At 35.5% G+C, this 26,325-nt stretch overlaps 1 protein-coding gene across 8 annotated transcripts in view; it reads right to left on the minus strand.

Annotated features, from left to right (window-relative positions):
- Positions 1-4,256: 4,256 nt before the first annotated feature.
- The window catches only part of LOC121875619 (phosphofurin acidic cluster sorting protein 1-like), a gene marked incomplete at its 5' end in the record, with an annotated part of 28,515 nt that continues 6,446 nt past the window's right edge, over positions 4,257-26,325 (minus strand). For 2 of the 8 annotated variants that reach the window (XM_042380211.1, XM_042380209.1), the window contains 10 exon segments: positions 4,257-5,070; positions 6,822-6,932; positions 8,400-8,668; positions 9,207-9,449; positions 10,014-10,221; positions 10,837-10,991; positions 11,976-12,187; positions 13,417-13,561; positions 14,238-14,376; positions 19,864-19,920. In XM_042380211.1, coding sequence (XP_042236145.1) covers positions 4,952-5,070; positions 6,822-6,932; positions 8,400-8,668; positions 9,207-9,449; positions 10,014-10,221; positions 10,837-10,991; positions 11,976-12,187; positions 13,417-13,561; positions 14,238-14,376; positions 19,864-19,920 — 1,658 coding nt within the window. 8 annotated transcript variants of the gene reach the window in all.

Here is a 26,325-nt window from a genome sequence, read left to right on the forward strand (position 1 = left end):
TTACATCACATTCAATTACTTGAGGTAGGGGGCATCCATTGAACCATGTATCACAAGATATATGTGAAAATGGGGAAATAAGAAGTCTTTTCTTCCATCATTAGGACATAAATTCATAATAAATTTAAGAATAGACTTGTGTTTAATAATGGGTATCAGAAGAATTTTTTAATACCTGTACTGTACAAGGAAACACCTATACTGTACTACCCACTATATGTGCATGTTCATGTAGGCAAAGGCTAAATAGTTATAAATTTAGTTACTGTTTATGACCTTCTCAATTAGGCATGAAAAATTTCCTATCAATGTTTTCCTTTTTCACACATTTTCTAACTTATGTTACTGTTGGTTAAATTTTGTGCAAATTAAGTTCTATTTCAAATACAGTATATCAGATCAATAACTTCTTCAATTCCAGTGTTTAGACAGACCTACAATAATTAATTTTTGTTTGAGAGACTTTACATCAGTAGTGTAGACTTTATCGATGTAATTTACCAAATCACAGTTGGCTTAAAAAGATTCGTTATGGATACTCCCAACCCTGACAAGCATGAGACTAGTGGTTTTGGGCCCCACAAGGCCACTAATACTTTATCCTTCGGCAGACTCCAGATATCAGAGGGTTTGGTGATAAGAATCTAAAGGCCTTTATCACCAGTCTATGGAGAGAAGGGTTAAAGGGCTTTAAAGAAGAGGCTCAGGTGAAGGAATCAAAACTCTGGACACCACGAGATCAGTGAGAGTACTCTACAGCCAACACAGCATTCTTGTCAGCACTTAACTGTATTTTGATTTAACAGAATATATGCAAATTTCACAGGCATAAAAAATGTTACACATAATATATATAGAAAGTAGACATAATGTGCATGACTTTATCAGAAATCAGGATATTGTATGACTATCCCTCATATTTGTCACGGACTACCATCAACAACCTGACAAGACGGAGAGGCAAAATAATAAATAGGATTCTGTCTTATTAATAAACAGGAAACATCTATTAATAAAGATACTGATTATTTTAACTTAATGGTCCTTGCAGTCATTGCCAGTTCTTACAACACGACCAAACACTCGCATCATAAATGTTACCATACCAAGTCTCTTGTCTTGTTTATATTCATGAAAATTACCCATATTGAAATTCACTACAGATCCCTAATTATTCTGTATCAAAACTGAACTTTCTAAATGCCACATAATCCCAATTAAATTATGGCATGAATAAATTTTGACGATATCATTACATTCTTTGCTAGCCAAAAATATCCATTCATTTGATGAAAGGAGTAAGTTGCATTGTCATTACACATCAATAGTCAAACACTTAGACATTTTGATACATTATACTCCATCTGTTGCCTCCATCCCCTCAATACACACTGCAGACACATCATGTTATCAGATGTAAATTCTATGAGAATGTTTCCTTTGGTTATTCCAGTGTTTAACCCCTAGGCTTTGGGTCACGTTATATGATGTGCATCTATAGAGCTTCGAGTCATGTCATATGACATTTTGATCTTTCGTGGGCCTAATTGAATAAAAAGGGCGAGTCTGGCTAGATTATGTTGCCAAGTGGGTATTTATCTTTCACTCACTCACACAAAAGAGCCTTCCAGTCTCTGCTCAGCTTTTATTATGTAGGAATCTCACCTTTGGACTTGACTCACTTCACCATGTGTCTCTACCCCCAACCCCTTAGCACAAGTCTAGTGTTGTGATTAATTACTGGAGCAATAATAATGACTTTTAATAGTGTAAATAGTAATAACATAGTAAAACAAGTGTCCTGTACTCATACTGCCTTCAAATAGTGTTGTTTACCTCGTACTATTGCGTCACACTCCTGACTCTTCCTGTGGTAAGGGCATGTATTTATTCTATATTTATATCATGGCCATTTTGTAAAACTAGAATTGTAATTAATTTTTTTTTAAATGTTCCCAAAATATACTCGTGTGTGTGTGTGTGTGTGTGTGTGTGGGGGGAGGGGTGATACCGACTATAGCCTGAAGCCAAGGGGTCAAGATAAGACTAAAACTTTTGCTAATGTTGATAAAGTGGATTAGTCATTCATTAACTGTTATACACTGCATTTTCCATATTTCATGAACCTTTCTTGTCCATTCACTACAAAAGCACATGAATGTTAAATACGTATGGTTTTGAAATTCATTAATTATGTTAACTATATTCCAGACTGTTATCGGTCTGGGGTTCAACCCTGACATGGCAAAGTTTAATTATTATTTGTTTTTTTGTATACCCGGTATATACACAAGTTAAGCAGGTCACTCACCACTTGGGCACCTGATTAACAAACTCTAACCACATTATAAGCCAGCCACCACAACCTACTGTATCTAAAATGGTGTAAAAGATAGTCATAATTTACTGATTTTACCCATTCAATCAAATTATATATATATATATGTATATGTATATATATATATATATATATATATATATATATATATATATATATATATATATATATATATATATATATATATATATATATATATATATATATATATATATATATATATATATATATATATATATATATATATATATATATATATATATATATATATATATATATATATATATATATATATATATATATATATATATATATATATATATATATATATATATATATATATATGAATTTCAAAAAGCACATATATCCTTATTTTATTTATGCAAACAATGCTAGTTAGCAGAAATTTCTGTTAGTCTGCTGGATCATAAAATTCTGCAAATGCAAAAGCTTCCAGTATCTGTGGCTGTATAAAAACATTGCTAGTGATTATCTATATCTTCTGTATATATTTGATCATAAGAATTTTCATATCAGTCAAAATTTCTCAACATGTACTCTGTTCCCCACACATAAAAGTCAAATCTACAGCTTTATATCTTTTTTATGGGAATTTATAAAATTTCAGAAAACATCAAACAGTTGCTTTCATTATATATATACTGTGTGTATATATATATATATATATATATATATATATATATATATATATATATATATATATATATATATATATATATATATATATATATATATATATATATATATATATATTATATAGTGTTTGTGCTTAATAAGGCCATACTTAAACCTGTTTCAAAATACTCCACTCACTAATATCTTGTCATGCAATCATACAAAAATACACCATCACAACAACCATACAGAATGAAAAAGCATACTTTACCTACACATGATAACTTCACTGAGAGGCAATGTATGATACATATTAATCAGTACAGTACTTCTTCAAATAACACACAGTAACTAGGAAGCGAGATACAGGCCAGAATCCATATTTCCAGATGTCTTAAGCAGAATATTGTGGTCACTGAAACCCTGATGCAAGACTTACCTTTTTCTGAAATATTTCACAAAGTATTGAGGAACATACTCTTATAATCACGACCTTTATGTTGCCATCATGCACCACAAGAAAAAATGCCTAACATACTAAAACAATTACATATTCAACAATAATTTTCTTAAGGTAGTTTTTTCCCCTTCCATGAGTGAATGGTATCTGATGATTCCAAGAACAAATGGGAAATGTTCATTCAATGTAAAAGTCTGAGGAGTTGCACTTTTAAAGCAAGTTTTAGTCAATTACAATTTTTATCATATTCTGTATTCAAGAAGTAATATTAGCTCACATCATAACAATTAGGAAGTAACAGCAACTAAAATATCTGGCACACTCAATGATCATCAACACAGGATATAATTTTTTTTAACTATATAGTCTACAGGTTGACAATCCCTTATCCGAAATCCTTGGGACCAGAGGAATTTCGGATTTCGGAATTTTTCGGTTTTCAGAATGGTTAGTTTTTTTTTTTTTTTATGTGTATTAGCCCACCCGGGCATAGATCACTGACCTACATCAGGGCCGGGAATATAATAAAAATTATAATACAATAATAATAATAATTAATTCATAGGTCTAGGTCATGTTTCTCACTTTTGATCTTTTTTTCATTCTTGTATTTCTTTATTATTATTATTAGTTTATTATTACAGTACTCCTGTATTATTGTTATTTTTATTAATTTTATTATTATATATTATTATTATTATTAATGTTATCATATTATTTTATTTTGGTGTATTTTTATTAAAACTTTTGTTTACTATGTATAATTATTATTATTATATTTATTATTATATTACATTTTCGCCCGGTGGGCTAATCCCTGTTAAAAAAAAAAAAAAAGCCCCACAAAAAAAACTTTCGGTTTTCAGAGCTTTTCGGTTTTCGGAATTTCGGATAAAGGGCTGTCAACCTGGTATTTATTTAACTGACAGAATTATTTATTTCCAAGTTAAAAGTGCTGAGCATGCCATATTTCAGGTACCACATAGGCCTACACATAAAAGTCCGTAACATCTATTTTTTTTCACTTCAAAATTTTACAGCAGACAACACAATATTTCAGACATGAGATCAGGGGTTGTTGACTAAAATCTATTTGCTTATCCTTTGAACTGTCCAAAGCCCTCTGGGAAATTTTATTTAAGTTTCAGGTTAACCTAACTTGAGTCACATTTTGATCAGAGTTTCTTTAAAATTATCTTCATCCTTCTGATCATAATCATGTCTTTACAACAAACCGAAACTGTTCACATACCAAACCTAATAATGTGTTCATACAATAGTTTCAGTTTGTAATACAGACGGGTTTAAACCTAATGTACTTGTGTTTGCCAATTACAATGTTCTTTAAGGAATGAAAACAGTTGTAAGAATTGGATCACTATGTGAGATTGTTCAGTGGCTTTTATTGCTTGTGGTGTCAAACTTTACATTGTGATGTTACAACTGCTGATGCTTGTTGTCGTTTGTGTCCTGGAGTTGAAAAAAGGCTAACTTTAAGATTCATGAGGGGTACTGAGTCACAAGTTTGAGTCTTGTAGACTGAAAAGAGAGATAGGGAAGGATTTGATCTGTGTCTGCCACTGGGAGGACAACTGGAAGAACTTCACATTTGTCCACTCAGCCGAGTCTACGCTCACTGTGGATGAATAAGAAAGAAACTTATTAAATTTACAAAAAATATCAATATATGAGGAGCTCCAGACCATAACCTGCTAAGAGCCATATATCGCTGAAATGTGTTATGTATTGCATTGTACCACTCCTCTGTCCCTTGGGTAAATCAGAGAGCCAATTGGAAACATGTACATGTAGGTGAGAGTCCTCTGAAAAGACTATTGTATGTCACACCTTCCTACCTGAGCATTTTCTTCCAATTTCTATTTTGGCACTTAGCAGATTATGGTCTGGAGCTCCTCGTACTGTATATAGTATTAGCCATACTACAGTACCAACTAATACTGTATAGGGAATATAGTTAACCAATTTTTCTTAGATATAATACCAATACCAGTACAGTTTATTAAAACAAACACAACTTAAAGCTTGGTTAATTTACAAATGAAACAATAATCATGAATTAACCTTAGCTACATGCTCCTCATAAAATACAACATATCTTTATTTATTCAATCCCTCTTAGCCAGAACTCTCCAATAGCAGTACAGGGTAATTGAAATTTATTTGGAAAATTTCATTCAATTCCAGTTTGGGGAACAATTTTCTGAGGTTAAAAATCAGGCATATTTTCTGTAAAATTTCAAGAAAACTCCAGAAATTCTCTCCTAATCCGCTCGGTTAGAACAGATACTGTGAATAAAGATTTTAACAGTTTTTCGCTAGCCATAAATATTTTTGCTTGTGCACAGGGTCTAAATGAAACGGGAGGGTGTTTGTCCATGTGTGATGAGATATACAGTTTAAGAGTCGAGATGAGATATGTAGTTTAGACTCTTGGAAAACTTTCCGCAGCACCCAGAAACATTCTGGGGATGCGAGTTAGTGTCTGTCTATTCAAGATGCATAGTCTAGACACTCAGAAACTTTTCCCAGTAACCGGAAAAATTCTGGGATAAGGGATTTTTTGTGGTTTGAGAAAGTCATCTGGTTATCCAGAAATCTCTCATTCCTGGAAGTACTCTGCACCAATTGCTCCAGCTATGGGGATATCACTATAACATTTTTCAATAAACAATTGCAATGAATTTTACGACAGAGTACTGTAGCATGTGACTGAGCAATGGGCAAATTATAGAAAATAAATTTCTTCACTCTTATGAGTCAATTCTTGTTAAGAAACAGGGTGGCTGGGATTAGAAACAAAACATATTTGTATAAAACCATAATGAACTTAATTTTCTTTTAACTGCATTAAGCATTAACATTATTTGGGTTGTAAAATTATTTAATACTAAGGCTACATTATAATTTTCATTAAAATTAGTATATAAATGAGTACTGTAATAGCAATTCAAATTTAACTGGGAAACGTGCCAGGGAGGTGGGTGTTCATGGCAATCATGAATGACCCAGTGGCTATAAATGAACCATTAATACAAATCTGCAATTGTCAACCTCTCCCTTTAAGTACAATCACTGATGGCAAAATTCTTCTCTTTACCATCCATCTAATCCCTTAACAAATTTTTATACTTTTCCTGCTACTTCAACAATGAATGAATAGTTAAGAACACTTGTCAGACTCACAATTTATTACACCCTACTTGTGATTATCCTTATGTCTGTGACTATTTTAGTGCTTCCGTAATCTGCAGTAGTCTTAATGAAAAACTTATCCCACCAAGTGTCTTGCTGACTTAAGGAGTACCTTAAAGCCCAGATAATGCATCACTACAAAGGAAATAATTGCTCCTGATTCACATAGCTTACCTTTAAAAGGCTGATTCTTGGCACTACCCAATAACCTGCTAACACCATCCACAACTTCTCGTCGACTTTCTGTTTCACGTTCCTTTTCCTTCTTTTTGCCAAGCCGCATAACTGAAAATAGACAGAGGTATTAAAGTCATGCTAGTGAGTTTTGCCTAATTTCTAAATTACACAATACCTAATGCGAGGGGAACCTTCCAGAGGCAACGTATTGCTACAAAAATTAATGTGTGGTTAATGGACGAGAAATTTAGCCAAAAGTATCCTGAATCTGAAAGTATATTGCTTAAAACTATAAAGGATCTGGAAAACCTTCATATCCTTATGACAACAATATCATGTGAAATTTTTATTCATCTAGTAACTCTCCATTTAGTAGTGAGCCTAATATGACTTATGCCTCCCAGGCCAAGCACCAATCATCATAGTGGGATTGGAACCACATGACCATGCTCGGCCATTCACTACATTGCACCATCATCTAAGGCTGCACTCAGCCATATTAGATGCCAGAGGACCTAGGGGGTTGTGTACCTTCACACACCCTGTTTTTTTCAGATATTTGTTTATGGTGACAGGATACGTTTGGAAGGCTGCCTGTTATATACACAAACATTAATTGATCTCACTGATAAATCAGCTCCCAGCATTTTGCCCCAAAATCATGAATTTTTCATATATCTAATGAATAAATTGACCTATATTATTTTCCAATACTCTCAATAATAAAAGCACATACTTTATTCATAGCTATAAAAAAATTATATGTGGTGGTCTGGTGATGATAAGAAGCAGCATTCATATTACATCTTGTAAAACTTATATTGTTCCCTATAGTTAGTACAGTATTTCATTTCTCAGAAGGACCAATTCTTTTTAAGGAAGAAAAAATCACTAGTATTCAACATATGAAAACTGACTAAGGCCAAAAAAAATGACAGAATTATCAAGCATTACAACAATAACAGCAATGGCCATTTAAAAAAAGCAGTCACTAAATCTAGAATCTATGTTTGGCATACACAATCAATAAGGTCATGGTCTGAAAAGATGAAGGTCTCAAGTTTCATTTTCAATCTCAATTGAGTCTAGTTGCTTAAGAGAGGTAGAAACCGATTGTATAACCGAGATGCTTGTGGGACCCAAAGTATGTATAAGCTTGAGGGGTCTGGGCCCAGAGTATTAATCACTTTATTATGGGGAAGCCACTTTTATTATTTTATTTGGCTAACACCAGACAATTTTATTCAGCTCAGAGGGGAACCCATACAAAGAGGTTAAGGATGCATGAGGAATAAACTTTAAGTGAAGACATGTAAATAAATTAAGTTTCATTAATGTGGCATTAGCTAATTGAAGTGAAGTTTAACACCTACCTTACACATAATTAATATACCATACAGTGTTCTTTTAGTAATATAATTAAGTACATTAAATTATAAGTACAAGTTTCTCAATCCTAATTCAACCTACTAACATGGGCTGTCATTTCTCTACTGTCTTCAAAATACAGGTATAACGACTTTTTATATTTCACAAGTGACAGCTGGATTAATATTACAGTATGAAAAGACTTACTTCTTTGTTTTTTCTCCTTGGTTGCAAAGGAGAGCGTTAAGTGGTGACATGTGGTGGGATCAAATGGATGGGCCACACCAAGTGGTGCCAACCGAGCCACTTGCAAAGTACGGAAGCTCGTCTTAAGGGTGTATTTTCCACCTTCAACTCGAGTCTTATCTTTTTCTCTGTCCTTCTCCTTCTCCTCTCGACTTGATCCACGTACTAACCAATAATCAACCTGGAGGTCAAGAGGTTCCTGCCCAATGCCCTCAGATATCATCTTGTAGCTGAAGGAAAATACATAGTCATAAAAGAATTAGTAAAAAATAATGTGAAATTATTGGAAAGGCAATAAACCCCCTTGTTTATATCTAACAAGAAAAATGCCTTGATAAATCTATTTAAGAACATTCTGTATTTTCTTATTTTCTAAAAAATTTAACTGTATTATCTTAGAACAGTAATTACTCATCAATATAGCAGTAACATTAGAGTTAATGCAATCTAATTTAAGAAAAACAATAAACAGATAGCACCGAGTCCACTACACACAGCACTGACAGCCTTATGCATGACACTGACTGCCCTACAAATAGCAATGAGTGCCCTTCTCACAGAACCCCATCAGCAAGATTAATACCCCTTAACTGGATTGAAGTGATTTATAATTATTATTTTTTCACTGAAATAGAAATTTCTCCTAATTGTCACTCACATGTTAATATTTCAATCCACAAAATTTTCTTAAGCATTACAAATTACTAAGCTGTAAGTGTACAGTATACTGTAGTAGAATTATGAAATAACTTAACCTTGTCTACTTACTTGGTCAAGTGTGAACTATTGATATTAGGTGATGATGGTGGAGTTGTGTTGTCACGTGTTTTATCTATTATATTTAGCCCTGTTGTGGGTGTTGATGCAGCTGGAGGAGAGCCAGGAAGTATAACAGCAGATGGAGCTGTTGTTGGGTCATCCAGGTCAACTGAAGATGAGGTGACATCACCACTGCCCAACCGTACGTCCATAATGAATGGCACAAAGGCTTGAGATGATTCATCATCTCCACTGAAATTAAAGCCAACTTTTCAGTATTTCAGAGATTACAGCACTTAACAAAAAACATTAAGTCTGAGATAAACACTATAATTTATAATATTAGAGCTAGGCTGGCTACCTGGCAACAAGGTATGGGAACTTTACAATCATTTTACTTAATCAATTGTCCTAAAACACATCCTATTGTTTCTGTACAACTAATCATCTATTCAGACAGTTTATGCCCAACTTTGTATATTCCTAACACACAACTGTTTTTCATTCAAGTTTTCCACCCTTTCTCTTAAGAGGTTTCCTAGTACCAGGACGGTATTACTAAAATTGTCTATACAGTACAGTACTGTATGCAGTATTTGATTTACAGAATCATGACCTTCCATAGAAACCCCTAAATAATTCTCTTACTGACCATTTTACTATCAGTTTTAGTACAGGTAATATCATTGTTATCTGGATATTTCATGAGCAGTCAATGCTTATAATACGGATGTTTTTACATACTGTAGTACACAGTATTTGTTTTTATTATAAAGACCTAACTTTAACAAATAGGAAATTTTACAATTTGGTTACCTCTTCTCCTTGTAGGTAAGCATGGCTTCAGCAATAGGTAGATGTAATGTTTGCTGTGCCTGTGTGAGGTAGCGATGGACGCGGTTAACAACTTCTTGTACATCAGGCTTTTCCCAGCGCTCTACAACCTCTCGCCATGATTCACTGACAAAAGCTGCACCATATACAGAGTCTATGGAGCCTAAGTACTTTGCTAAACTATTTACACCTGTGGAAAAAAAAACCACATTATGAGGGACAACATTTTCCATAAACTTAAATTATCAAAGTTATACACATGTCAAATACAATCATGGGACATAAATGGTGATGTATGTCAGTGAATATTATATACTGTACACATTATTCAGAAACCTAAAAATATGAATTAGAAAATTATTTGTTTGCAACACTTTTGAAAACTGCATTCCCAATTAGATTATCCTAAAATGATGAGAGTAATAATGAAATACAATACAAAATAAACAGTGATGTGGCATTCATTGATATCACAGCATATATGATAAATTTTCAAGTTTTCTAAATTGATGATGTCACATGCTGCTGTAAGGAATGCTGAAAATAAATTGATGGTAAACAGCAGTATTGAGACTGAAGGAAGATCCAGTGATATTAACCACTTCACTATGGGGATGCCACTTTTAATATATTATTTGGCTAACATCAGGTGATTTTATTCAGCTCAGAGGGGAATACACAAGGGGTTAATGGTTAGCGAGTAGAAAAATAAAAAAATTACCACCAGGGTTCAGATTCCATTTAGTATATTAGATATTTGACTTCCTTAGAATCTTAAAATGGCTATGGTTGATGGAGTACTTACCAAGAGGAATGATGAGAAATCTAACATGGTTCTGGAAGTCTGGTGGTTTGGAAGAGAACTGATCTACATAGGGCCGTAAGACACAACTGATGTATAGATCAGACCCAACAACTACCACCTTCATAGGGCCTGGGGCCTTTAAATTACTGTTGCAGCTGTGGAGATTAAATTAACATTAACATTTGATAATTTACTTACAAACTAAAGACTTCATATCTTTATAATTAGGAGATTTCATCGTACAGGGGGGTCCCCCAAGTTTGCAAATTTTTATTTTGCGGTCCTCAATTATTCGCACACATACTGTATATACAATACAGGTAAAAGAAATAATTGTCCTAAGGGCAAATGCATAAAGGGAATATATATTTCTTTGTACACCAGTAAAAATGTAACCCCCCCTCCCCCCTGGTCTGCAAATGTTATTCGTGGATTTGGCGATTCGTGGTCATTTTGAGAACCTAACCCCTGCGAATTTGGGGGGCCCCCTGTATTTAATTTTATGATATTGTTTGATTCAAGAGTGAGAAGTAATGTATTCAATAAAACAGTTATAGCCTCAAAATACTAACAGTATGAAATTTTAAAACAAATTCAAATACAAAGTGGCTCAAATCACGGTAAAATGGTATTGTCATGCTCTAAGATCCAGGATGCTGTTTTAAATGATTATCCAGATAGGGATGATGAGGTGAAGTGTGGGGAGTGGGATGTGCTTGAAGACAGTTGATTGCAGTGCCAACCACAGTGCCTCCTTGTGTAGTGAAAGCTTAGTACTGTATGTACTGTATAAAGTGTACTGTACAGTACTGTACTTTATTCTTAAAGCTCCTAACAGGTCATCAGGTGTATGGGACCCACTTTTACTTTTACAGTACAGTGCTGACAAACAATTATGTGGTTCATTCAGCACTTGCAGACACTAAACACTTAGAATGAACAAGTAACTTGGAATATACTGTATCTACATTTAATCATTAGATGGTAAACGATATAAAATTGAAGTAAAGATAGAGAAAAATTTAATAAAAGATAAAGAAGTAATATAAAGTAATCGTTATAAAATTCTTTAAACTTATGCAAGACTGCCAAGAAGTCCAATGCAAGCAAATAATATACGTATTAAAAAATTTACTTACAATTTCTGTAATTTATTTACGAGATGGGAGACAGTGGCCTTAACATCGGCTAAGGCCATTGTTGTGATAACTCTGTGTCCATGTTCAGTGAGGTGTGCTGCCAGTAGTGCACCGTGGGACTCTCCAGTGTTTACAAGCACCACATGGTCGGGAAGTTGTACGTCTTCAACTGGTAATACTCGTGCCAACTGTTCCAACAACACCTTTCTCGGCTGAGAGATCACAGAAAGGCTTATGAGTCTTACAGCAGGTTTTACTGTAGGTGGTCATTTACAGTACAGTATATTACATATATTGCATGATGTAGTGACCGACTGAGGATTGTATAGTAACTATTTTAACCCCTTGACTACTGGATGTCACTTCTACTACATGTATCACTCTTTCTATGAAGGGGTTAATTTCCTGAAAAACCCATTGCAGGTAAAAATATCATAAATCAGGATCATTATAGGATATGTTCCCAGCCAGTCCAACACCCAAATGCATCACTAAAACAAGATAAAAAATCCTACACTATACTATAACTCCATCACAATTAAACAACACTCACCACATCATTAAGAACAAGCCTGGTTGTCATTACATGTTCCCTTCGAGGATAAGGGGACTCTTGAAAGTGGAGTGGAGATGTTACTCTGAATCACACACAGCCTCTGGGGGGTGTCTTCACAATGTCAAGTTTCACCTCCAAAAACACAGTTTTTCTAGGTGCCTTGAAATTCTGAGACATTTTCTAAGTCACAAAAACAGTGAAAGCGCTTTTCTCAAAAACAGAGTGAAAGATGATAATGTTATTGCAGCCGACACTGCTCACATCATATTCACAACAACAGAGGTAAGGCAATATACAGTCACAAAAAGCACAACAAAAATCATTTCACAGTCACCAAACCAGAGTACAATGTGAACGTTAATGATGTCCTCTCACTGTAAGGTAAAAAAACAAACACGAATGACAAGTAACAACACCGATAATGACCGATAATTGTTGAGCCTACACGATCATGGCTATGTGAGATCACCATGGAACAAGCTTGGTACTATAGTGCACCGGGTGGCCGCGTGGCAAAGCTCGGGCAGACTGCAGCTGACAAGTAAACCGAGAGATGTGTCCACATTGGCTGGACGATGATCATAGTTAAAGCGAAATAGTATAGTAGATAGGGAGATCATAGATCGAGGGATACCTGTATGTTATTTGGCTAATACAAGGACTCAGAATGAAATTAGTCTACCTTCTAAATAAGTAATATTATCAAATATACCTTCCATCTGAGGGGGGGGAACAAAATAAGGGAATAATAAATGTTATAACTATGTCAGTGACTGAATGAAGGAAGATCTACATACTGTATAACCAAAATTTTATAAAGTCTCATCAACATGAGATCAAGAACAAATAAAATTCTTTGAATAAAAATATAATTACAGTACTCACACTAGAATCAACATTGGCACTGGAGTTTGAGCGTTCAACAACCATCTTCTCCTGTCGTGGTGTAGACCCGCCCGTAGATGAAATGCTTTTCCTCTCTTTTAAAGACATATTACTGCGATCTCTATTGAACAACTTATTCTTGTTGCTGTAAAAATATTAGGTTATTAAATAAAGGTGAAATACTGAAGTGGAAAAGAGCCCACTAAGTAATGAAACCTATGAACCCTTGAACACATCATAATTACTTGACGTGAAAAAAAACTATCATACATTTACATCATCGTTTGTCTAACATAATCCAGACAAGATAAATGCAGGTGGTGAACAATCACTTAATCTAAATACATGTATATCTAAAGGCATAGGATAGTTTACTGTATCTTAAGCCCCATTTACACGGTGCAGCATTTGTTGTAGGGTGGTAAAACACAGCAATAGGCACAGGGGTGAAAAAGCGGGTGTCCACAGTACATGCTCTGCTGTCATCAGGATGGGTTATACCGTCACTGCTCTCTGGGCTCTAGTGATTAGGGGTGCTGTGACGCACAACATTTATCCATCATCGTTGGTTGCCTGATGCCCCTGTTTTTTGCTCCCGTGCTGCATAGATCTGGTGTTGCAGGGACATCACCCACAATTTCATGCACTGGGCAAATGGGGCTTTAAACATCACTTTACATGTGAGTGTCGATGTCAAACATCTTACAAGAGCTCAAACCTATTTTCTAGGATCATGGATGTTTCCACAAATACTTATATCATTATTATTCTATCTCCAACACCCATAAAGACTTCAGAAACAGATTTTTATGGTATCTTACCTCTTATTCTTGTCTTCTCTGGGTGGGGAAGAGGCCAAGCACTGGGGATCAGAGTGTTCTTGGTCTGTCCAGTTCTCCATATGGTCACTGTCTGCTCTTTTGCTACTCTCATCACTTAACCTGTCTGCTCCTACTTTGTCTGCTGGAGTGTAATGTTGTTATTAGCATAAAATTAATATATGTATGATTAAAACAGCAAGTTTTTTCAAGCAAATGTCCATGTGTGATAATAAACCATTGTTAGGGAGAAACACAGTACCCTGTAATTTGAATTCTGATATAAAATATGTGACCTAAACCTGGTATATAATGTATGCAAAAGATACCTTCCTCACTGATTAGAACTACATGTCATGGAAGAACAAGATTCAACTACTGTACAAATGAAAGTATTGTACAGTACATTACAGTACATACTTTCTTCTTTTACACAATATGATCAGGTATGAGTGACATAAGTAGATCCACCTCAAAACAAAATTAGTATATAAATTTAATGTATCACTTATTAATCAGCAAGTACAATACAGTGGTCCCTCGGTTAACGAGCACAATCCATTCTAGAAGGTTGCGCGTTAACCGAAAACTCGTTAACCGAAACCATTGTTTCAATGGGTTTTTGGGTAATTGGTTCCAGCTCACCGAAAATTGCCGAAATTCAACAAAAAAGGTAGAAAAGTACACTTACTTTGAGGTGTGTATGTAGAAGGCTCCTGGATGATGATGATGGGAATTAGAATGGGGGTGGAGAAGGGAGAAGAGAAGGCATTGGGGTGGAAGAGAAGTCACCCCATGGAGCCATTTCGCCAATTCAAGATTATTTTCTTTAAATCAACACTGCACTGCATTATATATTGTCAATATGTAAAATAAATTTCAAAATGACCAATAATTTGCTTGCAAAAACAGAAAAAAGCATTTAATTGAAGAGAGTCTCAAGCAAGATGTTACCTCCACTGAAAAGATACAAAGACTGACGCCTGTATGGCGAGTTGAGAGGCTGGATGGCACGCATAAAACTAGTTTCATTACCTTCAATTATGTTCAATAATTGTTAAAATGAGTACAAAAATTAATATTAAACTTTTAAAATTATTGAATTGTATAAACTTCTTGATATTTGCTAAAATGGTAAGGAATTTAAGCCCTAGAACCGACTACTGTATTGGCGGACTAATACTACAGCTGGTGGACCGCCAAATGCAAGCGAAATCATGTTCAGGTTGGCTAGTAAGAAGCTCGTTAATCGAGGGATTGCTCGTTAACCGAAGTTAAGAATCTTATGGAAGGTAACTCGTTAACCGAAATCTCATTAACCGAGGTGCTCGTTAACCGAGGGACCACTGTAGTATAATCAATGTATGTTCATTTGCTATGTACTGTACAGTCACCCATAAAAGTCCTGCTGCCTCTCCTGCTGTTTCACAATCCCCGAGATTCAGACTCGTGAACCTGAAGCACTAGACACTTGAAGTATTATTCTCTCCATAAATGCTTCAAATTCAAGAGACTGAATATTAGGGTTCGTGGTTCAGAGGGAGAGGTGAGAGGGCTTTTGTGGGTGACTGTATTAATGTAGATCATATCCAACAGTAAGAGCAAGCTGATCATTATAATAACTGTCACAAATGTTTCAAGTTACCCATAAGTATGGAGACGAAACACAAAAATACTTAATATATTTCCCTGACATGTCTGCATTATGAATCATCTACCTCACAAGTGAAGTACAATGTATTACCATCTGGTCATTATAAAAAAAACCTATAAGTATGTATGAAAATTATGATGGTCACCTTAGAAAATATACAGAAGAGGGAAACTAGTACAGTAGTCAGAAGAGGATAAAAAAACAAGAATAGAGTGGCCAAATTAAATGGAGTGTAAAAAGTAGGAGTTGATGTTAGTTCAAAGGACATTAAGAATTAGAGGTGTGGGTTAAGTTGTAATGCAAAAGAAAGTAGGAGTGTGGGTATGTCGGAAGGTCATAAAAAGTAGGTTGTGGGTACATTACGGTGGAAAATAAAGGAGTAGTGTGCATATAAGGCCAAAGGACAGAAAACAGTAGTTGTGTGACTAAGTCAAAATGCAGTTAATAATGCAGATATTTTAGAAGAGCAGACAAAAGCAAAGGCAACACCAAAAGGGAAGAAAAATGGTAGAAGCTGAATAAGTAAAAATGTAGAACATAGTAGATGCATGCAAAGTTGGAAAGGTTGAAACAGATAGAAGTATGAGGACAAGTTAAAAAGAAAGAAGAAAGTACAGTAGGATGTGGGTAAATAATAACCTAGAATAAAGCAGAAATAAGTGTGAGCAATAGAGTACTGTACAGTAAAAAGAATCAGGAAATAATAATAGATGAAGACAATATGCAATTCACAAGAATCCAGCACACTGCAAACTGATCTACAGTGATAAGTGTGTCAAAGTGAAGAACTATCAATGGAAGTGAATAAAATAATGTTGAAGTTTGAGTTCTCTTGGAAAAGATCAGGTTATACTGCACAGGGTTGGTTAGTGATGTGATATACAGTACTGTACTCAAGTTTACACCTGAAATTATATACAGTATGTACAGTATAAGTAATTAAAGATGTTTGTGTATACATTATGATATAAACATCAAATAACTATTAAATAAACTTCTACAATATATAACTATACTCTGTAGGACTAAAATACTACTCTACATATACTGGAGAATAAAACCATATGCAAAATATCACATTCAAATAAAAGTATCTCTACAAAACTGATTTTAAATACATTAGGGAATGTACACAAATGCATTCCAAGGGTCACACCCAAGCATCGTTCCACAACAAAATGTTCCTACCTATATGGCATCCAATACATTAAACACATCTAGGTCATGCACTAATTACTATCAAAGGTTCAGGTCTTAAACTGCTACATTCATCAACATATAAAGACACTTGTGACTACTCAGGGATATCATTAGTATGCCAAGGAGAGCAACGGATGACTTCTTCAAAACACTTCTCTATCTAAGATGGTTGTTCATCCACCATCTCTCCATATTCCTTAATCAACCAACAACATTAAAATTCAAGTGTCAAGACGAACTAAAGAGTGATATTTGTAACATTTCTTGAAAATTTTGTATTGTACAAAAATGGTTGCACAATTCATAAATCAATTTACTTCCACTTAAAACAATGCACTTTTCTCATATTCTATTAATCTTGATAAAATCACACGGAAAAGGGAAACAACGAAAGCTAAGGTGCTCCGTTGTTTCCCTTTTCCCGTGTGATTTTATCAAGATTTATCTTATCCACGTGTTCATTATGGATCTACATGAAATATTCTATTAAGTAAATAATTAACACACAAATAATCTATTTAAGTCTGTTAAAGTACCTTATGCCAACTACAGCATAGTGTAATGAAACCTAACTTCGTATACTTGTGTACTACTACTGAATAAGTCTGGTTTGTTGGGATAATTATTGGTAGGAGTCTTTCAATGTATAAAACTATTTCAAACTATTTTGTTGTAGCTATAATTGCAACAGTCATAATTTTCTTGAAAAGAAAAAGTTAAATTGCACAAATTGGCACTTTAGCATATTTAGTACTGCATAGTACAAAAATACACAACAACAAACACACACACACACACACATCTCAATAGCAGTTTATACTATCCAGGCAGACAAGACCAGGTCATGAAAAAATTGCTACAATTAACACTTTGCATCCATTTTTTTTTTCTGGACCATAGGACAATATGAACCAATGGTTGGCTTGAGACACTAACACACTCACAGTTGGTAAATGTTAGTTACCTTAATAAGAGAGGAAGGATATTATCCAGACACTTGTATCTATCAACCAATCATCCACATGCAATTAATAATTCAACTGAAACAGAAACCTCAAGGTAGGGAGAACACATAAACGTACAGTAATGCAAGAAAAATATATAAATAAAAGCTACCGATGAAATGAGCATGAAAAAAAACCACACACACAAACACATACACACGCTCACACACAGTCAAATCCTCATTGTAAACAAAATATACAAAGTGAATCCTGAATTTCCATATTGATTACAATGCTTCATGTTAATTCACTGTGCACACTAGGTTAGGTTGTTAGGCTCAATCACACTAACATTAATAAAATTTTATGAAAAAATCCACATTACATGAAGCACAATACTTCTTCTAAAACTGTCTAATGTGACACTTCTTGATATCACTAACTCACCTATATAGCCTGTACAGTATTTCTCTTGATGTTCATCTCACTCTCCCATTATCAACATGTACAGTAGTCTTAAATTCTCCATATCATTCTCTCACCTACTATACAGTATACTGTATGCTCATAACACCTTAGTACATTTTAAACCATTCTGCTCACAATGATCTTTTCAGTTCTTTGCAGTCTCTCCATACATCTTTCTTTCTTATGCTATCAATCACTTAAACTCTCAGTATATTTTGTAAGCTGTCCTGACATTTACTTTTTGTAAAATACTGTATAAAGAGACTGTACACAACCTGTCTCCACCCTAGGGAATACAACACTGAAACCATTATTTTTTTTCTAATCAACAAGTACAATGAATATTATTTTTTCTTCAAAATATCATACTGAAATATGAAGGAAATGTACCTTTATTCAATATACCGAAAGATTTGTTCTCTTTTGCCCAGTATTTTGATTTTCAAAAAGGAATTACCCGGTACCCTATCAAATTGATGACTTTTAAGTATAAAAAGTTGACTGCAGAATTGGACAGAAAAGTTTTAATATAGAAATGTGACAAATAACAAGAATGGGGAATAGAACACTGCATTCACTATAAGATTCTCAATAGGAAAGTACAGTAGATAGAAGGACTTTCTGAAAGATAGGAGGCCAAATGCTGAGCAATACAACAATATGAAATTAGTGGCCTGGGATGAGGGGAGGGAGGAATAAACCTAAGATGTTGTAATGCAAGAATGATTTTACTTTTTCTATTTCTATTTTCTTTTCTCTTTTACCTTAGCAGTTAAATTACAGTATATGCACTTAAATGTCTCATTGAGCAGTTGACTGCCTGCTACTGTGCAGCAACAAATGCCATTCTTCCAAATATAAATATTTCTTCTTTGTAAAAAAAAATATTTAAAATGTGTAAATTATATTTATATACAGTACTTTATATTTTAGCTGTCTATCACTTGATGAGGACAGTTACACTACCTCAGAGTTTTATGTCATAACATAAAATGGGAGTGAGAAAGAAAAGTGATACAGAAAATGGGTTATGCAAGCAGATGTACCATAACAAGTCATCAGAGGGTTTACAATTTTACTAGAAGAGTAATGCATTGGTTTTCTTGGAACAATCAAGCGGTAATTAATATTATTCAAAAGCCTAAGTTGATCCATTATTTTGAGCTTATTCTTATTAACATTAATTGAAAACTTTAAAAAAGACTCTTATCCAATTAAAGGTTTGGATAACAAAGACATTAAATCCTTAAAAGTTTCATTACAATACCAAATTCTAACAGCAAAACTAATAAGCTCAATATAAGTAATCAGTCCAAGCAACACACAGCAACATGACCAGCCAAACAGAACAGCCCATGACCACCTTTAACACCACGAGGTCGTAACGCACCTGGTACCTTCAATCGCAGGTAAGTACCCCCTGTGTTAACACAAGAAAATTAGCCTCTTCTGCTTAAATTAAGCAAAATATTATAACATATATAGCCATAGAGCTCTACACTTTCATTCATTTACTAGTTGGAAAGGAAGAACACATCAAGCTAGTAACACCTAATGAAATTTCAGGTTATGAAACAAATATGAGAAAAATCTAAATAGATAGCACAATATAGTTCTTTAAAGATGACTGAGTAAGAGGGGCAGGATCCAACTGTTTAAACTGAAAATACAATATCAAATCTCCATCTTGCTGACCTTCAATATCATAATATGGTGAAGGTTAAGAAATTATACAAAAATACTTATAATTGACTTAAATGGCAAGATACACTTCAACAGAAATAAAAACAGTGAATCAATACCTAAGAGTACATTATTAACAATAATAAAAATAATAGTATATGAGAAAGATCAGTTATAAAAATGAAGATTAAAAAGTATTAACAGTTTGATAATACTAAATGAAAGAAATAACTAGAGCAAAGATGAACATATGGGAACCCTCCATGGCAAACACCACATAAGTGAAGAATTAACCTGCTATACCTATAATCTTAATTGAAAAGCCCAGTTGGAAAGCAAGCTGAATGCAAGAGAAAAAAAGTATTCTTGGTAAAAGAATATCTACATGGTTTTACGATATGCAAATTTGTACAGTCCAGAGATATAATAAGTTATATCTCCGTTAGCCACAATCCCTCAAACCCGCAACTCTCTGATAGCCGGAAAAATATCCCCCATCCCCGGAATTTTCTGGGTACTGGAAAATTGTTCTCAGAATTCAAGGAAAATACGCCTGATTTTCATCTCTCAAACCTGGAAAAGACTCCCCCATCTCCAGAATTTTCCAAGTATGGGGAAAATTTTCTCGTAATTTTCCGGAAAATGTGCCCCTCGGAAAATATTAATTTCGGTTATTGGAGAGTTCTGGGTTTGAGGGATTCCAGCTCACGGAGATATTACTGTATCACTGTACCTGTACTCGTGATATGGTGAATACAAGACAAGTTACAAGGCAATATTCAGAACCTGGCATGGTACAGGGTATTACTGTACATTAACTATAATATTTACGCAGGAGTTCTTTGGACACAGATATCACAGTAACTAAGAGAGAAAAAACAACAAAAACATTTCTATACTGAAAGTGACCAAAAAAGTCTAGCAACACGCAGTTTTTTCCTATGTACTGTACAGTATAACAAAACTCATAACATCATTAATAATTAAGATTTGCTCTGTATATTTTAAAATTATAAAAAGAATAATAAAGTAATAAGTAATCCCACTGAAACTATGAAATCTGGTGTAGTTACAGTTGTCCTATTTGTTTCCTGAGCACTCGGAGCTAATCCCTTGTGTACAGGTTCCTCTCTTGAATAAAAGTGCCTGACATTAGCCAAACACAATATTAGAAGTGGTGTCCCAGTAGTGAAGGGGTTAAGGCATATTACTAATTTAAAGAGAGACCATACGACTACTCAGGTGATTAATTTGGCTTCATTCAAGATACTGTACTGTATATTATTACATGCCTTACAAGTTAATCATAAAAATTAATGTAAAAAAAATTCGTTCTTACTCAATCAGCAGCATATTGCAAGATGAATTAATTAACTCACTGTGACAAACAATGCCTGGTAAGATCCATCATTGATAATATTCTCTATATGTCATAAATGGAGATTAATAAAAATCCTAACTCTAAAGTATGTTTAAGCCCATATCCTATATAACAAACAACTATTTAAATGTAAAAAATTTGGATGTGTTCAACAATTTATATTGCACAATATAATCCCAGACCCATTTTTACCATTATTTCATGACAGTCAAACAAAAATCTCCTATAAAGCAAAATAGTTATTATAAAATAATAAATGAGACACCATTTCATATAAAGATGTACAGTATGACACTGCCTGATCCTGAAAACAGGTGTTGCCAACTCATACCTAAATATAATTAATATATATTTTCAACAAAAAAGATGAAGACATCAACCATTTACTTAAAAATGTACATAGTGTTACCCAATTAGATGACATCTTACAGCTGCAACACCAAACTGCTTAACATGGAAATGGGAAGTGGTGTGAAATGTGATATCACATTTTTAACTGCCAAGTTGAAGTTTATCTCCCATGAATCGACTTTTTCTGTCATAAAAAGGCTCTTTATCTGGAACTGAATCTATATGTACAGTACTGTAATGAACTTATAATACTGAGAAGGTAGTAAAAAGTTTTTTCTATTACATAAAGTGATAAATGCCACAATGACGGAATGTAATGAAAGTCAATTATTACTGGTACAGTACTGTACTGTACCATATTGGCTGAATTACATTGTGCTGTTAGAAAATTAACAGTACTTTACTGTATACAATGTCTACAGTACAATCAACCCTCACTTTACGCGGTCCCACATTCCGCGTTTCCACGTTAACGCGGTGCCCTGCCAGAACCTAATGTGCTCACATTACGCGGTGCGTGAACCCCATTACGCGGAGTGTGTCCGGCGCGACGCTATTTTTAGATTCGCCCCACCTGCCTGCCTGCCTGTGCTCTCGCCTCTCCCTCCTCCTCCCTCCGCTTGGGCAAGCCGCGCGGTAAGGTTGCGCAGTGTGTGTCTTTGTTGCGTTATCACTGACGTCATATGACGTATCGGACTGTGATTGGCCATGCATCCCTACCCCCCTCTGCTGCTAGCTGTAATTGGTTTAAAGTATTATGACGTGTCCACCCGGGGGAAGGAGGGAGGGAGGGAGGAAAGACGATCCTTGACCTAGCCGCGCCAGTTTCATCCCTCCACGCCAGACCGTGTAAACGTGCATCCATTGTTCTCTAAAATGGCTTCCGCCGGACCACCACCCCCAGAGAGAAACCTTTCCTTACCTGGACCCAGCGGCACTAAAGAAGGATGCAGCCAAGATAAAGGAGCACATGAAGATCACAAAGTCTACAGGTGCTTCTATGATCAAGTATTTTCACAACCAGGTGCTTCTCAAGACAGAAAAATTACTTGTGAGGTACTTGGTGCGTCAGGCGCGACGGAACATGGCGGTCGACACGCGCTCTGTTATGGAGTACGCACGTGAACTGTACATTGCAGTGGCACGAAAGATGGGAATTACAGAGCCCAAACCCTTTAATGCTTCCTCTGGGTGGTTACAGAGGTTTAAGATCCGGAACAAGATCACCAATATAAACATTGGTGGTGAAGAAGCGAGTGCTGACTGTGCTGCGGCTAAGGAATTTCCTCCGTTTTTACGTGAGATTATGGAGGAAGGACAGTACAGTGACGACCAGGTGTTTAACATGGACGAATCTGGTCTTTTCTGGAAAAAGCTACCTTCCGAGTCCTTCGTTGTAAAGAATGCCAGCAAGATTCGGGGCCGGAAGATGCAGAAGGAACGCATCACCGTCCTGTTTACCACCAATGCCTCCGGTACCAGTAAGCTCAAGTTATCGGTGATCCACACAGCACGCAAGCCGCACGCCTGCAAAACCATGGACATGACCAAGCTAAATGTCCACTGGCTGACCGCACGTAATACGTGGATGTTCTCTACACTGTCCCTCTCCTGGTTTGATGACTGTTTTGTTCCCGATGTAAAGAAATTCTGTGAGCGACAGAATGTGCCATTCAAGATTTTGTTGCTGCTGGACAACGCACCAGGACACTCGCCCCTACTGTTAGATCGTCACCCCAACGTAAAAGTGGTCTTCCTTCCTCCCAACACTACGTCTATATTACAGCCCATGGACCAAGAGTTAATCTGTAATGTAAAAGCTGCATTCTCTACGAAAAAATTCAAACTCCTGAACGACTACACCAACACCAGGGAAGAGTTGCGTAACCTGAGTGACACCACCACCGATAGCAAGAGCGAAGATGAGGATCAACAGTTGGCACATCAAAAAATACTGTTCAAACAATTCTGGAGAGTATTTAACATCAAGAAAGCTGTGGACTTCTTGGTGGAGTCATGGGATCAGCTGTCTATTGCTACAAATTGTCACGCATGGAGACATGTGTTGCATGGAATACCAGGTGAGAGGAGGAGTCAATCTGTGACTGGTGAGGTTCACACTGTTGCAGTAGCAGTGGACCTTGCCAGAGAAGCTGCGCAGACTGTTACAGTTCCAGGCTTCTCCGAGACCACCAACGACGACATCCTGGAGGTGATAATGGAACCTGATGTGACTACCGACGAGATGGTAGATGATAATGACGACGTCAGTGAAGAGGCAGGTGGTGCGTCATCCCAAGAAGAACAACACTTATCCCATAGTAATGTTAGGGGTGCCATCGAGTGTATCGAGAAAGCCAAGCTCCTCCTTTCCGACGACCCTGACGCAAACAGGTATGAAATCTTCACTACCCAGCTGTTGCAGACTATGGAGCCCTACATCAAGGTGTATCACGACAACATCAACACCAGCCGTCAGCAAAGCATAACAGATTTCTTGGCCCGCAACCCACCACAGCCAGCCCAAGCCAGTGATAGTGACAGTGAAGATGACTTTGAGGGATTTGTCAGGGAAGTCCTGACAACTGTAAGTGACAGTGATGGTGATGCACCTAGTAATGGTGATTCACCTGAGGGCCAGTAGCCTGCCCTCTGCCTCGGAACCAGCCTCCATCCCCGTACGCCGACCCATCTCTTCTACTAACGTAAGTGTTCCACATAACTTTTAGTTTTCCGAACCTAACCTTTATTTTTCCTATGTTAACCTTTATTTTTCCTAACCTAACCTCTTCTATATTACTTGTTTTTTCATACCATCATAAAGTTAAGATAAAATTTTTACTACAACATAGTTGTGTGTCGTCAAAAAGTGGAGTTTGGGGGTCGGCCCGGACTCTATTTCAATTAATCCCATATGTTATGTTATTCACTTTCCACGGGACCCTGCAGGTTACATTAACCGCGTAAAGTGAGGGTTGACTGTATAATGCAACAAACCCAAAAACCTCATCTAATATCCTTTACTGGCTGAACTAAATCATTGTTGATAAACACAAGTATTGTACACATAAGCTGTTGATAAAATAAGCAACAGTAAACAATGCATCGATTTTGTCAGCAGCACAGTTAACAATTTATCATACAGTATTCTGAATTATGGAGGTTTTATTGTACAGTATTGTCATTCTAAGTTATCCAAAATTGTTACATCAGTAACAATCCTCGAAACAGTGAAATTCCAGAAAGTAAGCCGAAGTTGTGTAACAGTGTCAGAGGAGAGGCTTTTGCAGTAAAGCAACCAACAGTATTGTATACTTGTACAGTATATAGGAAGGTTACTCAAACGACAAACTTGTAACACATATTCAAGTAGAGGTGTGAACAACGGCACTTTCTTTCCACCTTCTGTCTTGTGTAATTTTTCATTGGCTCATGGGTTTGGTATAACAAGAATAAGTAAAGCAAAAGTAACAAGTCGGGTACGAAAAAAAAAAGAAGAGGCTTTCCCATTTAGTTTGATAACATACATATGAATCCTGGAATTTACTACCATAAAGCAATTTATATTTCTTTCCTTATGACTCACTAAATACCATAATGTCAAGAAGCTGCCAACAACTGTAACTAAAAGATCTCACTCTGTAAAAACTGGGAGAGCAACTTACACATGAGGGATCATCTCACAATTACTCTTACAAAATGCCTGAACTAATAATACAAACTTGTACACTTGCTCCAAAAGGTATCTTTATGGAGAGGTCTGATGAATTTTAAAATGAACACTGCGACCCCTGTTTACTCAGTAGAGGTGTCAAAATCTTTCGTCCTTTGTGTCATGTTGATTTACACAAAATTGTAAAGATACTTTTTTGAGTGAGTGTACATGTTATCAGTACAGTAATATACATCAGGCTCAGAGTGTTGTTCTCATTGTGGATACTAAGATACAATGCTTTTACTTTCATCAATTTGAATGGCATAAATATACACATATTATTAGTCTCTAGGAATTGTATGTATCTCATATTAACTTAAACATTTATGCCCCTCCATATATTCTGGTAAATTATGCGCTCAGACGAACGCTGATGTCTGGTGGGCCACGTCATGTTCTTTTCAGATGTTATGAGAACTTCTTGACTTTGGTGAGATGACATGCAAAGGTCAAGATCAAATCAAAATACTTGCTGCACATCTACAGTATAGTACTTCCCCCATCCTCTGTATAAAATGAATTTCAGTACAAGGACATTGGTCACTGCTGCACAGCTTCCACAGAATGGTAGCCATCAGTATGAAAGACAGATAATCGAGAAACAAGATACTGTGACTGCACACCGAATATAAAAAGTAAATTTATAGGACAAACTAGATGATTCCCTTTCAAATACTGTGCTGTTATAATAAATA

This window comes from Homarus americanus, unplaced genomic scaffold, assembly GCF_018991925.1.
Source record: "Homarus americanus isolate GMGI-L3 unplaced genomic scaffold, GMGI_Hamer_2.0 scaffold22250, whole genome shotgun sequence".
NCBI classification, from domain to species: domain Eukaryota; kingdom Metazoa; phylum Arthropoda; class Malacostraca; order Decapoda; family Nephropidae; genus Homarus; species Homarus americanus.